Source organism: Limulus polyphemus, unplaced genomic scaffold, assembly GCF_000517525.1.
Source record: "Limulus polyphemus unplaced genomic scaffold, Limulus_polyphemus-2.1.2 Scaffold327, whole genome shotgun sequence".
In the NCBI taxonomy this organism is placed as follows: Eukaryota; Metazoa; Arthropoda; class Merostomata; order Xiphosura; family Limulidae; genus Limulus; species Limulus polyphemus.
The window spans coordinates 347,579-362,601 of record NW_013665937.1 but is presented as its reverse complement, the minus strand read 5'-3'; the positions used below and the strand labels follow the sequence as shown (position 1 = coordinate 362,601).

Sequence of the window (15,023 nt, the reverse complement as noted above, 5' to 3'; positions counted from 1 at the left end):
GGCAACTTTTATTGGAATTGAAAATTCAGTGTAATAAATAGTGTGAAATTGTGAAGTGAATAAAAAACTTGCAAATTCATATACATATGCTGAAAGAATAAAGAAAGAATTATGTTTCTCATTTTCCATGGGACACGTGCATAAATCATTCGGCCCTACCTAATCTCTGGACTAATAACAGTAGGTGAAATGTACAACATATCTAACACGCTTTATAAAATTATTCAATGTGTTGTTCGTAATTCCTTATTATTATTATTCTTTTTTACAGCCGACTTGTTCTTATCATCTACTGATAACGGAGCTTCTGCACATTGATCAGTAGAGTTCTTTTGAAAAACGTGATATAACCCCATCCGTTACACACACACACACACACATATATATACAAGCAAATACATATGCACCTAGCACGACATCTATTTTGTTGGCTTCACGGGTACAGTGGGACATCGTGCTCTTGCCTGTCATTCGATATGCAAATCTTCTGTACATGGATGAGCAGCAAAGAAATCCATGCTAAGCGCAGCGTTAGACGTCACTTTCGTTTGATGTCGGCTGCAAGTAGCAAAAATTCAAACGTTAGTTAGTATTAGGCCCATTTCTTGTCTTATGACAAGTAAATTTGTAATCATTATTTATCGGCTTATAAAAGGCTTACACACCATAAAACCTGGAAAGGCTGCTAATCTCGTACCATTTGACAGACAGTTTAACCATTTAAACTTGATATTAAGGGAGTCCGTCTGAGTTCCTCTACCAAATTTCGTGGAAATTGTTTAAGCCAGATCATAACAACAACTTGTTATGTCAAGATACCAGACAGACGGAAAACTGCCATATGAAAATATAAAGTATAACTGTTAAAATGGTAATATTTTATTCCTGGAACTTTGTCCATACAGGGTCTGTGGGAGTTTGCCCCTGAAAATTTTGAAATTTGATTTTTATATGCAATTTGGTGTAAATATACACCTTTAGAAACTTTAATCATATGAAAATCTAATTAACATAATTGTTTTCTGATGTATGTTGACACGAAATAGAAAAATCACATATTCGTTAAATTATTACTGTATATTGTATGAATTAAACTTTCACAGAGAAAATGTATTACATAATATTACTAAGGTGCCCGTCAGAAATTGACAGGTTCCCTACTTAAAAAGTTGGTTCATAATTCCTTATTATTTTTTTCTACAAGCGACTTGTTCTTACCATCTACTGATAACAGAGCTTCTACACGTTGATCAGTAGAATCCTTTTAAAGAACGTGATATCACCCCATCCGTGTAAAAATGTACATTACAGTACTCTTAAGTTCACTGCTTCTCTATAAACTTATCACGTTGATCTTTCACATACAGGTAGATTAAACATGAGTTCCTTTGAATTTGTTTTTCAATTATTTGAGTAAAGTTACATAAGGGTTATTTGCGTTAGTCGTCTCTAATTTTAAATCGATAGGCAAATACTCAATAGTATTCATCACCAACTCTTGTCTGACCAAATATTGGGTTTTGACTACCACCCTTATAATGCACTCTCGTCCCCAATGTGTTGATTTGTTTTTGGTGGTTAAGAAGCGTAAACATTGGGCCCGCAGGTACATAGTCCGGCACGCTAACCACTGGGCCACGCTTGGTCCTTCCATTGAAGAAGCATATGGCATCACCCGTCTAGTTTCAATGTGATTTATTTGAAAATTTGCTATATTTTGTGAATGAATTTGACCCGATTGAAAAAAAAAGAGGGTTAGTTTGTGCAAATCCCCAGGCCGAACAGATTAATCTGGTAGCTCATTTAAAGTTCAATTCTGTGTTGTCTGAATTATGAATATCCACACAAAGGAAGTAAGAAATTGCACAGTAATTATATAAATGGATAGCTGCGTTGGACGACATGCGCAGATGAAACGAAAATACGTCAACTGTACGGGCAGACTTTTTTATTTTTTGAACCAAGGGTTGTTTGTATTGAAGTACAAAGCTACACAACGGGCTATCTGAGGTCTGCCATCCACGGGTATTGAAACCAGGATTCTAACGTTGTAATTCCGCAGACATATCGCTGTGGAACTGGACTAAGGGATAAATATTAACTTCCGATCAGAGCAAGTGTGTGTTTAGAGCGAAACTAAAAGTCAACCTGGCAATCACTATAGTTAATTAGATACACCTTTCTTAGGTTTCTACTTATAAAGACTAGAATGCATTGTTTTATCATTTGAAAAGCCTTGCTGTTAACAATATTTTTGGCCTAATCCCAATAATATTTTATGATGTTCTGCCAGTTTAGAAGGTTTAGGTTTATTTTGAATTGCGCGCAAAGCTAAACGAGGGCTATCTGCGCTAGCCGTCCCTAATGTAGCACTGAAAGACTAGAGGAAAGGCAGCTAGTCATCACCACCCATTGCCAACTCTAGGGGTACTCTTTTACCAATGAATAGTGGGATTGACTGTCACATTATAACACCCCCCACAGCTGAAAGGGCGAGCATGTTTGGTGGGATGGGGATTCGAACCCATGACCCTCAAGTTACAAGTCGAGCGCCCTAACCACCTGGCCCAGTTATATAAGAATATACTTACTAATGCACTACATGTGTCTAGAATTACTGGTCAAATGCTAGTACAATTTGGATGAAAGTTTGTTTTAAAAAAACTGAAGCATAAAACAGCTGTTGGGTATTTGTTTACAGGTATTTATTAAGTGATGAAAATCTTTCAGTTCTGTTTGTTTTGAAACTGATACATTCAATCTTTAATTTTCTATATACAATATACACTTCATGTTAATGCTGTTAAAAAAGTAAATAAAAACATTAAAAATTAAGGCTTACTCAACAGGTACAAATAAAATAAAAAAGCCTTTTTTTTCTATAATAGCAATGAATACTGTATAATACTCACTCAGTATCAATATCTCACTATTTCAAGTCCTTCAGATCCTACAAAATATCAATAATTATTTGCTTTTTTACAGAATATTTGAATGGTTTATTTCAATTCTCAGTGAACCATGGACATTGTTAGACTTATGCACTTGTACATAAATATTTAACACTGTGTCAGAGCATAATCCGTAACTTATGCTTCACTCTTTTTTTCTTACTAGTACGGCCACACTACATTATGCTCGTTTTAAGCTTCTTGTCACACAAAAAGGCATAAAATAAATTGTGATACTGACAATGTATTATCAATACATTCACCAATACACAACTGTACATTTAATGCAAAAGAACATTGTACTCTAAAAAATGTAGCAAATGCGGTCTTTTCCAGATCTAGTAAAAAAAATCTTAGTTCATACTGACCCTGTTTAGCAGTCTGAGAGTTGTAGGAGTTCCTTCAAGAACATTAATGGTAGTTTTGTTATGAGCATTTTGTTGTTGATTTGCTAATGATTTATGTATGTGAAAGGAAGATGCAAATTTTACTTGCATAATAATAATTATCCTCAAGATTGTATCACATATACATTTATATGTATGTATGTATGTATGTAGAGAGATGTATACATCAATTAGAACAAATCCAGTTTTTAAAAGGAGAAATGTTGCAAAATACTTCTAACTGAAGTTGACACATATATCCCAAAATAATGGTTTTGCAAAAACTGGTTTTTGAATATTACAGAACACAAGATCTAGATCTAGAAATCCACTTCTTGAATTATCAATGAAATATGTCACATTATTAAGTAAAATTAATGAAATGTCATCAATACCTTTGAATTTCTTTAAGTTATTTATTATTATTTTAGTGAATATCTTTTAAAGAAAAGTTCAATACATGATCAAAACAGCAGGCTGGTTTTGGTTTTGCTAAAAAAATAATGAAACAAAAGTATGAAGCCTAAGCTTAGGTGGTTTTAATGATACTTGTTTAATCAAAATAAAGTGAGCATTTGTGCTCTATGTTTTGTAGCTCTCTGTAGGCAGTTGGTTGACCACTTTAGTATCCATATAAAACAGTTTCAACCAATGATAAATCACATAAAGCCATTTAAATCACCACAAACGAAAGTCACTGCAGAAAAGAGACAAGGGCAGTGGAAATATTTTATATGTGAGAAGAAAAAAAACACAAGTAAATAACTATTAACACTGAACAAACTTAAATACTTTTATAAAACAAATACCAGTAAATGTTTCAAAATTTACATGTTTTAATTTATTTATAAAAACCACTAATAGATGTTTCAAGTTTTTGTATATTTCACTCATACAAGCAACCTTACAGATCTTATATCAAGGTTGGATTTATTTAAAAATCTAAGGTCTTCCTAAAAGGTCTATTGATTGAAAAAATGTTCAAATTATCATTTGTTTCAAATTTATTTGCTTTATTTTCCTTAACTACTTTTAAATTGGAAATCTAATTTAGCTACTTACTGAATATTTAAGATTAGTGTTTTATAACATATATCTAGGTATGTGTACAACTTTATTTGCTAATAATAAGTTAACTGTTGTGCCTAACATTGTAGAAAATATTAACAACTGAAGTAACCTGAACAGTTTTAGTGCCGAATTTGAGAATGATCTTATTTTTACTAAGATCTCAATATGATCTGATATTACAACTTGTTTAAACTAAATTTTATTCAAATTCAATTGCATGACCTAAACAAAAATTCCCATACAAGCACACAAATTAAGGGAACACAATTCTAGTAGTATATTAGAAGAAAATAACAATAATTTGATTTCTTCCTTCCAACATATATATTATATTGGATGGATAAAACTTTGTTTGTATAAGCACTTCACAAACTCAAAGTGTGGAATACTTATAAAAACAATAAATTCATTCTATGCCAACATCTGTGTTGTAATCATTAAAGAAAATAAACCAAGTTATTATATCAGTTATCAAATTAGGGCAGGTTTGGTTGTCATTCACAATAAATTATGCATTCTATATGCTAGTGATATGTTTCAACCTCAAAATTATGTTTTAGCTTAGATACATAATTTGAAAATTCAAGTTACTCAAACATTTCTTTAGAATTAAAAAACAAATATAATAGTAAAACAGAAAGTTAAGGTACAGTGAAAAAAAAGGCTACATAATGCAAAACAGAAAAAAACAAAAATTTACGCACCAGTAAATCAAGACAATTCATCAGTTTCAGAAACCAAAAGAGCAAAATAAAAACAATAAAGTAGATGGGCATTTGTCATTAAGATAGTTAAATAGAAACAATTTCTCAACTTCATTAGCTCAAGAACAAAATAACAGCATTAAATTTAAATATTTCATAGAATGTTCTGTGCATAAAACTTGTCTTTTCACTTGTTAAGTGGAAACAATTTATCAGTTTCATTAGCTTAAGAACAAATTAACAGCACTAAATTAAAATATTTCGTAGAGGCTTCTGTGAAGATAATTTCTTGTCCTGCCATTTGTTAAATTTGCTGTACGCTGTTTGAACCATATCAACAAGGTGGGATGTCAACTGTAAAAAGCAAAAGCTAATATTATTCATTAGTCTGGTACAACTCATCCACTAAACTCATCTACAAGTCATCCACTTAACATGCAAACAGAAATTTCAAACTAAACTAAAAAGGTTTACTCTATATGCATCTGTATTTATTACAGAAAGTTAACAAAGTTGTCAGATGAGCTACTAATATTCAGGTAAAAACTTATACAAAGTTGTTGGTATTACATAAGATATGTTTTCACCATTCTTTTGGAGTCTTCTAAAAATATATCTACAAACTACGTGTGCTCACATGACTTTTTGTAAGCTGTTAGTACTATCTCTATGCAGTTGGTATCGATGGTCTTTGAAACATAACTTATTTGCTATAACTCAAACATGACACAAAAACTCCTTATTTTAGAAAGTAGGTGATGTTTAGTTTACAAAAAGCAGATTATCAATGGAAAATTTTACTGAAAACACAAGTATTTTTCAGAGCTGTAAAACTGTTACAGATTCGATAACTAAATGTTTGGAAAATACTTCTACTTATTTTGTGAAATTTTTCATCTTGATGGTTTTTATATTTTAAATCTTTCACCGCATATGAAGAGCACATTTATATCCTCCTCTATAACAGTGCCATGGACACTTATGTAACCTTGGAAAGTTTGATATCAAGTAAATGTTCTGTAAAACACACATGCAATAAAATTAATAATTTTATAATTAATTAAAAAATATTTCTCCCAGTCCATTTTTAAGAAAAAAAAGAAAAGACTACAAAAATATGCTGTGACATGAAAATATAGGCTTACTCACCAAAAGAATAATTTTTCAGCCTAAGCTACTCATAAAAGTGCAATATTATTTAGGTGTAAATAAGTTTATGATTTTTCCAAAGAATTCTTATATGTAACAGGCTTTTGTTACAGTGGAGATCTTTATTTAACCTTTTGTCTAAAGTGATATTTTTCACATATTTTTATGAAAATATATATACATGCGTGGTTCAGGATTGTTGAAAAATTTAGGTTTTATAGGTGATTTTCACAAATAAATAGAGTCACATTCAAAATAAAGGCTTTAATAGATCTTATAGGTTCAGTGGGGGGAGGTTTAAAAAGTCATAAATGTTTGGTATTTAAATTAATTTGCAAAATTTGGAAATAATTGTATGAAAAATTATTTCATTTAATTTTTCTTACAAACTGAGAACATAATCACCTGTAAAATGCAACAGGAAAAGTAATAAGCAAAATATAAGCAATTGTACAATGCTTAATTAAGAAAAACAAAGACATCTGTACATTTCACAAACATTTCATTTATTTGTACATGGTTTCACCCATAAAAGCATTGTCAGCTAACCTATGTTACCATTATGAGTGAAACCATGATAGTAATATATGAAATGCTTGAAAAATATACAATTGTCTTTGCTTTTCTCAGTTCTGTAATTATGGAGTTTATCAAGTACCAATGGCTTCAAGTATTAATTGTACAACACCAGATGTGTTTCTGTATGTATCTAAATACAATTCCCTCAAAGCCTCAGCAGTAAGCTTGAGGGCTCATACACTAAAAATCAGGATTCACTATCACGATGGGTCCAAAGCAGGTAGCACATTGTGTTGCTTTCAGCTTACACACAAAACAAATGATTCTAAAAAGAAAACCGATACTGGAAGAGTTATTTCTCTATAAATGTGGCAGTGAAAAAGTTAAAGTAATAATGCTTGGAGACAGTTTGAATGGGTAATGAAGAAAAACTTTAATATAAGTTTAACATAACAGCAAATGTACAACGTTTCGACAAGGTTCCTCGTCATCGATTCTGAAAGTTAAAGTAAGTTCTTTGAAAAGTTACAGAATCAATATAGTAAGTGTTTATCAACACAACACACACAAGACTATTGGAAACTAGTTATTCAAAGCCATTTCACTACTATTTGTAGTTTATAAATATTTTTCCATTTCCTCATGAATTTTTAATTCAATACAGTATACACTAGTGTTATGAATATCTTCCCTGTTCTCTTGTTACTGTTTAATTTAATCCAGTATACATTACAGTGATAAGAATATCTTTCCATATCCTCAGTACTGTTTAATTGAATACACTGTACCCAATTTTTATGAATATCTTTCCCAGTTTCCTGGTGACTATATTTAATACACTGTACCTTATTTTTATGAATATTTTCCTGCTTCTTCATGACAGTTTAACTTAGTACATAATATACTGTTGTTATGAATGTCTTCCTGTTTATTCATAACATTTTAATTTAATACGATGTACACTGCTTCTATGAATATCTTTGCTTTGCCTCATGGCCTTTAAAGTTAACATACACTGTGCACTATTTGTGCTTCATATACATCTTAAAACAAATTAATACTAACCTAGGTAAACTTTCAAATCTCATTGAAATTCAATGTTGGAGAAAAAAATCAGTTTATAAAGACTGATCATATATTTATAAAATCTCAAATGTTAGCTTCTATTTAACATATTTGTATGTGATTACTTTTTATCAAGGTTTTCTCTTAAACTTTGATGAAAAGTAATCTTTGTATATACGTAAAATGTTTTTTATATTAAGCTTTATACAGTAAGTTATTAACAACTTTGAACATATGTAATCACACAAAAAACATTAAACTTGTATTACTGGAAGTTATGCACACAGTTAGGTGGTAAACTTAGCGATAATACTAAAAGTAAAAACAATTCATCATTATTACATCAGACACATAATATTAAATATCAAACACTTTCCAAATGGTACAGAGTTAAGTACAGAAAACTTCAGAAGTTAAAATCTCAGTGTATGATAAAACATATTTTATAAACTTATAAAGAAAAACTGCATCATGTCATCAACTGTTACTAATACTTTGAGTTGTAAACTCAACACCACTGTTGAAAATTAACTAGTCTATAGGTGTTTCTAAAAAGTTGTTGAATAAACAGTGTGCAGTTTAGGTCCAAGACATCCTACTACTACTAGGCTCTAATGCAGAAAACGTACGTTCTACTCTTTTTAAATAGTTAAAACTAACAGCTATGAATGTGCACTAAACCTGTAATTATAGCAATTAACTAATTTTTCATGACTTGTATAAATACAATTGTTGAAAGTAACTTACTGTAATACTCAGCTAATTTTAGTAAACTAGTGGAATACTTAACAGAGAAAAATGATTTAGACTTATTATATACTCTTTGAGATTATTTTCAAATTTGAAATTATTTTCTCGTATGATGTATAGAGATGTCTAATAATATTCTTTTTATTAAACAGTTTGTTCTCATCAATAAATTGAATTATTAAAAACAATAAAAAACGAAAGTCAGCCTACTTCTGTGCTACAGTGATCTCGTAACAGACGATCTTGAAAAGGCTGAAGTTTTGCTGAATGAAAACGTTCTAAAGTTTCCTTCATTCTAACTACCTATAAAAACACATGACAAATGTAAAAATATTATGTTTTTGATCAGTTTATTCTTCAGTATGTACAGCAGCTCAAACAACCTATAACTGTGTCTAACATCTCATATTTGAAATTGAATAATATACTGATATAATTGGGAATTATTAAGCTCAAAATCTGCACCCTTTAGCCAGTTAGTTGTTAATTGTGTAGAAATCTTCAAAACAATTTCACTTAATGTCTAGAAAATCAATTCATTATTAATTTCAGCACAAGTTAAAATCTCAAAAAACTTTCTTGACATCCCACAGTTTCTAATTTTCTATTTTGTCAGAATAAACAAGTAATTTTTATATTCATACTAAACAAATGATTATTATATATATGTTTATTACACATAACTGATTACCATATTTATATTAAAAAGTAACTATTGATTAAACTTAAACAAGTAATTGATTATTATTATTATATTAAACAAGTAACTGATAATTATTATATTAAACAAGTAACTGATAATTATTATATTAAACAAGTAACTGATTATTATTATATTAAACAAATAATGGATTATTATTATATTAAACAAGTAATTGATTATTTTTATATTAAATAAGTAACTGATTATTTTTATATTAAACAAAGAACTGATTAATATTTTGACCTTTTCTTCAAGTAGAGGAGTTGTGGTAGGAAAGCATGACCAGAAATGTCTAAGAAGTTCACAAAGGGCACTATATAACTGTTGTATTTCTTCTTGAAAGTGGATAGGAACTGTTTCTATTAAAAACAAAGAATATTTATATTTCAAGACTTAAACTATACATAGGCTAGAGAATTCTAGAAAGTGTTTCTAGAATAGGCAATGATGCAGCATTCTTAGTGACTTCTGTTTTGTAAATTTAGAGCATCTTTAAAATTCAGTAATATTCAGAAGCAAAAGTATTAGGAATACAAATATAAAACACTATGTTCTGTATGTTCTTTGCAGTTAAATACAATTTCTCTCAAAGAATCCTAAAACTCGTAAATATTATTTTTATAAAAAAAACTAATGCTGATAACTCTTCATTAAGTTTACTATAGAAATAATGATGCATGTTCTAACAGTTGAAAACAAGTTAATTATGATATCTTACGAACACTAACTATAAAAAAATAGATTAAAATGGAATAGTAGTTTTGTTTCTTAAGATACAGAAAATGAGAAAATGTTTTCCACACATATACAAGTTTCCAAAAAGACAACTGAACAAAATTTTAAAGTCATTAATATAAAGTGAAGCAAATACCCAATTTTTATTTAAAAATTATTACAATTTCACACTTTTCTCATAAGATTTAAAAATTTGTAAATCCAAAAATTATACCTTTAAGTGGAATCTGTTGTGAACCCTTCATGAGAGCACCACCTGGTGATAGCTCACTTAAAGCACTGATAGCTGTTGTAGATGTTAATACCTATAACAACAAATACTTAAATAGTTGAGACAAGCCAATATACAGAAAGTTTCTAAAGACCTGCTCACTTTTATGAAAGGTTGAAAATATGAATGTGTCAAAGTGAGTAAGCCAATTACTTTAAAAAAACGTTCCAAGAACATAAAGCTATATTAATAACAAACAAATGTGGCTACATCTAATGTCTGAAAATACAAAGAAATGGTTAAAGAAATCAATATAAAGGAGAAAAAATAATTATGCAGTCAACATTTCAACCAAACAAACTTAGATTGAGATCTGATGTAGGTTATCTAGCCAAAAGTTAACCATATAATTTTTTTGTAAAATATTTTAACTTTTACTGTACTTCCAATATCATATACAGAAATCAAGATATAGCATTTCTAAAAACAAAATATAGTATTTAATTATAATAATAACTTATGTAACAAATTTGTTATTATATATTTATTTTAATATCAACATTTGTTTAGATTAAGTTTATATTTAAAAGCATGCATAACTTATAGTGTTAAATATGTACTGCAAAATTCCCACCTATTCTCCAAAGTTGTAGAAGATTCTTGAGAGTAAGAATCAACAATATATGTATTTATGTAAATCACTTGTGTTAGTGTCAGTATTGTTACGTACAACTTAAATTTCTAGAAAGCCTCCACATGCCTGTAAATATAACCAACACGACACACACAAAAAAAAAGAGTATCTATTATTAGTTTGCTATAGTCAGTGTGCTATAAACTTCGGAAGCTATAACTGTGATTGTTATAATGCTTATTAATCGGAAATCTTAAGATATTTGACCAGGAGCATTTACAAAGTTTGAACATTCAGTGGATTCTCATTGGACATTAGCATTTTTACGAAAACATTATATTAATTCATCATGGAAAACTTGTGTGGCTGGTAAATAACAGAGGACAAAGCTAGCTAGCTTCCCATTAAGTGAATCGTACCTACATCAACTCGAAATTAACTTGATCATCCTGAATCCTCGGTAAGATATCAAGGAAGTTCCAGACTAAAAAGAAGACTTTATATTGTTTGAAAGTTTGTGAAACTTTTGTTTATAAATCATTGTTTGTAATAACTATTTGTAATAATTGTTATTGTAAGTTGTACTGTTGTGTGTATATTAAAACGTATTTGTGTTAAAAAAGAAAACTGTGTATCAATCTTGTTGGCAAATATCACAAACTGACTATATAATGGCTCTTACTTAACTGCTAAATCCAAAGTACAATTTAACTACTAAATTTAAATTTATCAGTTAACTTAATTTCAGGCTATTTGAAATTCTAATACATAACACTTATCATTGCAAAATAATAGTAAAGGCAATGTGGTAAATCATCTTGGGTCTTCTTCCAAGAAGAAGCACCAACTTTTTACACATGTTTTTTTTTTTTTTACACAAGAAATATTGAAGTTTTGTAAACTTTCAAATAAATAGTAATTAAATGCCAAATCTGGCAGTTTTGCGCATCTTTAATATTCAGTAATATTCATAAGAAGTGATGTTTACAAAGAAATGGTTAAAAAATCACTAAAAGATAAATAATTAAATGCTAATGATGGAAGGCTTTTCCTTCTCTCAAAAGAAACAGTCTTACAAAGATTGCTCTTTCCAGTTCCTCACTAACATTATTGAAATTTTTTTTTTAAGATTTGTTTATTATCAATTAGGAAATTTTTAGTTGTCTGATTAAACAATGAATTTCTTTTATTGTCTAGAAGCTATAACTGGGATAAGAATCTTTAAGTTAGAAGCATGACTAGTATAAATATGAGGGTTAATGTGGATGATAATAAGATAAAGATTTAAAAATAGAATCATATCAAATATGTGGATTATGAGCGAAAGCAAAAAAAATGTATTTTTAACTATGAATTAATCCAATTAAAAGTGAATGTTCATATTCACTGAACTGTTGTAGAAAGAATTATTATTATTTATATTTCCATAAAGTCAAGGGTATAACAATTTTTATAAACAGGGTTTACTTTATACATGGGTGGCTTACCTGAGTAAGGTTTGGACACCATTGACTTATTTCAGATTTAATGAGGTTGGCTGTTTGTAAAAGTTCTTCATTAGAAAATTCTTCACAATCCATGTATGGGATAGGGCCATTTAAATACCTATCAGATCTGGTTAAGTTGAGCATATTGCTTTCTGATTGGTTGCTTTCGACAAGGTCTTCATAGTAAGTTTTTTCTTGGAGTTTTATCTACAAAAAAATTGTGTTATTTCATAATGTTTTTCTAGCTTTAAAAACCTCATTTTATGCCCTGTTTAATGTTGCAGTACAACTCTATTTAATAAAAAATATTGGTAAGATTACTTGTAATAAAAAAAAAGAAAATATTTAGTTATATGGCAAACATTACACAAGTACGTTTGTGTGCACTATGGATATATGAAACTGGACTAGCAAGCAAGTACTTAACATAACTCACTAGAGCAATGCCATCATCTGGTTTTGATGATAATACTTACCTTCTTATTTAAAATAACTTCATGACTTTCATCATTAATTTCTTCAGTAGCTGTCAATCTATGGGCAAAAGCTCCATTTGGAAAAGTGCTAGGGCTTTTTTTGGCAGGAATAACCCCATTAGCACAAACACTTGAGCTATCGTTTCCTACTGACTTCTGACTTTCACAGGTACGTAGAACCATCATAGAATGATGATTAAACCTTCTTATCATTGACTGATTGGCAGCATGTACTCCATGAGGTTTACTGCTGCAGTCTGAGCTTGAAGTTCCATAATCCTGCAAAAAACAATTACATTGTTTATAGGGAGATGCAACAATGTGGTACAATAGCTTCCATAAAGTTTTATTAATTTTGAAACTGTGGAGAGTGGGCTTTAATCAGATTAGATCACAATTTCCTGATAAAACATTTATTAACCTGCCCAACGTGTTATATTGCTTTCTATACTTGAGTGTTACTACAAGCAGTTTTCTGAAAGACTTTTATAATGGAGTATTCATTAAAAATACAATTTAAATTTACTAACTATAAGTTTTACAAAGGAAGGTACTTGAAGTCTCAGAAGTGTGGTTCTTTTTTGAAACATTATAACCAAGAGAAAGAGATGTGACTAAAGGTATGGGGGTTCTGAGACTTGTAGTGAACTACTTGAGCATCCGTCAATGCTTAACAACTCTTACTAAACCATATTGTATAGGACTTCCAAAGTGTTTAAATACACAAGATTAAACCACATTATACAGGACCTGCAAAATGTTTGAATACACCAAGAATAAATCAGAACTGGGTGAGTAACTCAATACAACCAATTACATAGATATCATGTAAAATAATTGATTAATTGAAGTTATGATTAAATAAATTGATGCCACAAAAATATTCAACTAGCATTTTGATTACTACTGCTTTTGATTATTCCAACTATCAAAGTTATTGAAATATTGCTGTTATGTTTTACACGATTTTCAATGATATTTAATTTGTTTTTTATCCATTTCATGTGAGAATAATGAGTGAACAATAAGCATGCAAGTGCTAATGGTGTTTGACCACATAGCTTTCAGAGAGCACATTAAAAGAAAATCAACTTTGAAATTGCATGTTATTAGAATTTTAGTAATAACATTTACAACATGAGACCACTATTTGCAAAAATTCTGTTTGCTATTGCCAAAAAGAAAAATGACAAAGGTAGAAGTTTTCAAGCAAACAGGAACCACACCACCATTCATCATAGATATGATACTGTAGAAAAGTGAAATTCAACACTAGAGAAATTACCTCACTAAGTGTCTTGTCTTCAAATGAGCTAATATTGACAAATGGATCATCAAGTCCTTCTTTTAGAGCCTGCTTGATATCTAGATATTACACAAAATGCATGTAAAATTTTATACACTATACATAAAATTAAATATTATATTTCACATGGGTATAGAAAATTAAAAATGTGTTCTATAATCTTTTTTGTTTTCTTGAAGAACATCAAAACCAAATAATGTAAAAAACTTAAACAAATTCTGCCTTCAGATATATCTTTAATTTATCCTTCAACATTATTTTCAATCTCTGAATCATTTTGTGTTATATGTACATAAACACATCTTTTATAAGTGATAAGTGTCTCTATAACAATATAAACTTCTTAGGGTTTATCTGAAATGTAGTGTTAGAACAGTCCTTAATAAACAGCAACAATTTACAAGTACTAATTTCCTCTGTAAAATAAGAAACAGAAAAGTTAAATATTTTTAAACTAGGATGCTTGAACAAATCATGATAGTACAAAAACTTAATATAATTAACATTTTTGGTCATTTTTCTTAGATACTTTAATGTTAGAGATTAGTAAGTTAGACTATTGCTTAATATATATATCTGCCAGAAAAATTTTTGCACATGAAGAAAACTGCAAAACAAAATTCGGAAAAATTATTTCATGTGGTTTTGTTTGCACACACACACACACAGAGTAATGAAAATGTGAAGTGTGGAAATCACAATATGTCAATTAAACCTGTAAAAAGTTGTGAATATTTGATCTATGGAAAAAAAAAAAAAAGAATTATATAATTAAGACAATGGACATAAAACTACATTTTCTTTCATGTATCAAAAAATCAAATGAAATACAGATATGTAATAATATACAGAGACATCTCAAAAGTAAATAGACAC

General features: G+C 29.4%; 1 protein-coding gene across 3 annotated transcripts in view; it reads right to left on the bottom strand.

Annotated features, from left to right (window-relative positions):
* Window positions 1–2,683: 2,683 nt before the first annotated feature.
* The window catches only part of LOC106457409 (general transcription factor IIH subunit 1-like), a 21,674-nt gene continuing 9,334 nt past the window's right edge, over window positions 2,684–15,023 (bottom strand). For all 3 annotated transcript variants that reach the window (XM_022383326.1, XM_013916823.2, XM_022383328.1), the window contains exons 7-13: window positions 14,127–14,206; window positions 12,842–13,120; window positions 12,366–12,572; window positions 10,248–10,338; window positions 9,542–9,657; window positions 8,806–8,898; window positions 2,684–5,466 (exon numbers count right to left, since the gene is read on the bottom strand). In XM_022383326.1, coding sequence (XP_022239034.1) covers window positions 5,359–5,466; window positions 8,806–8,898; window positions 9,542–9,657; window positions 10,248–10,338; window positions 12,366–12,572; window positions 12,842–13,120; window positions 14,127–14,206 — 974 coding nt within the window. In that variant the 3' untranslated portion in view covers window positions 2,684–5,358. The remainder of the gene's footprint in view (window positions 5,467–8,805; window positions 8,899–9,541; window positions 9,658–10,247; window positions 10,339–12,365; window positions 12,573–12,841; window positions 13,121–14,126; window positions 14,207–15,023) is intronic.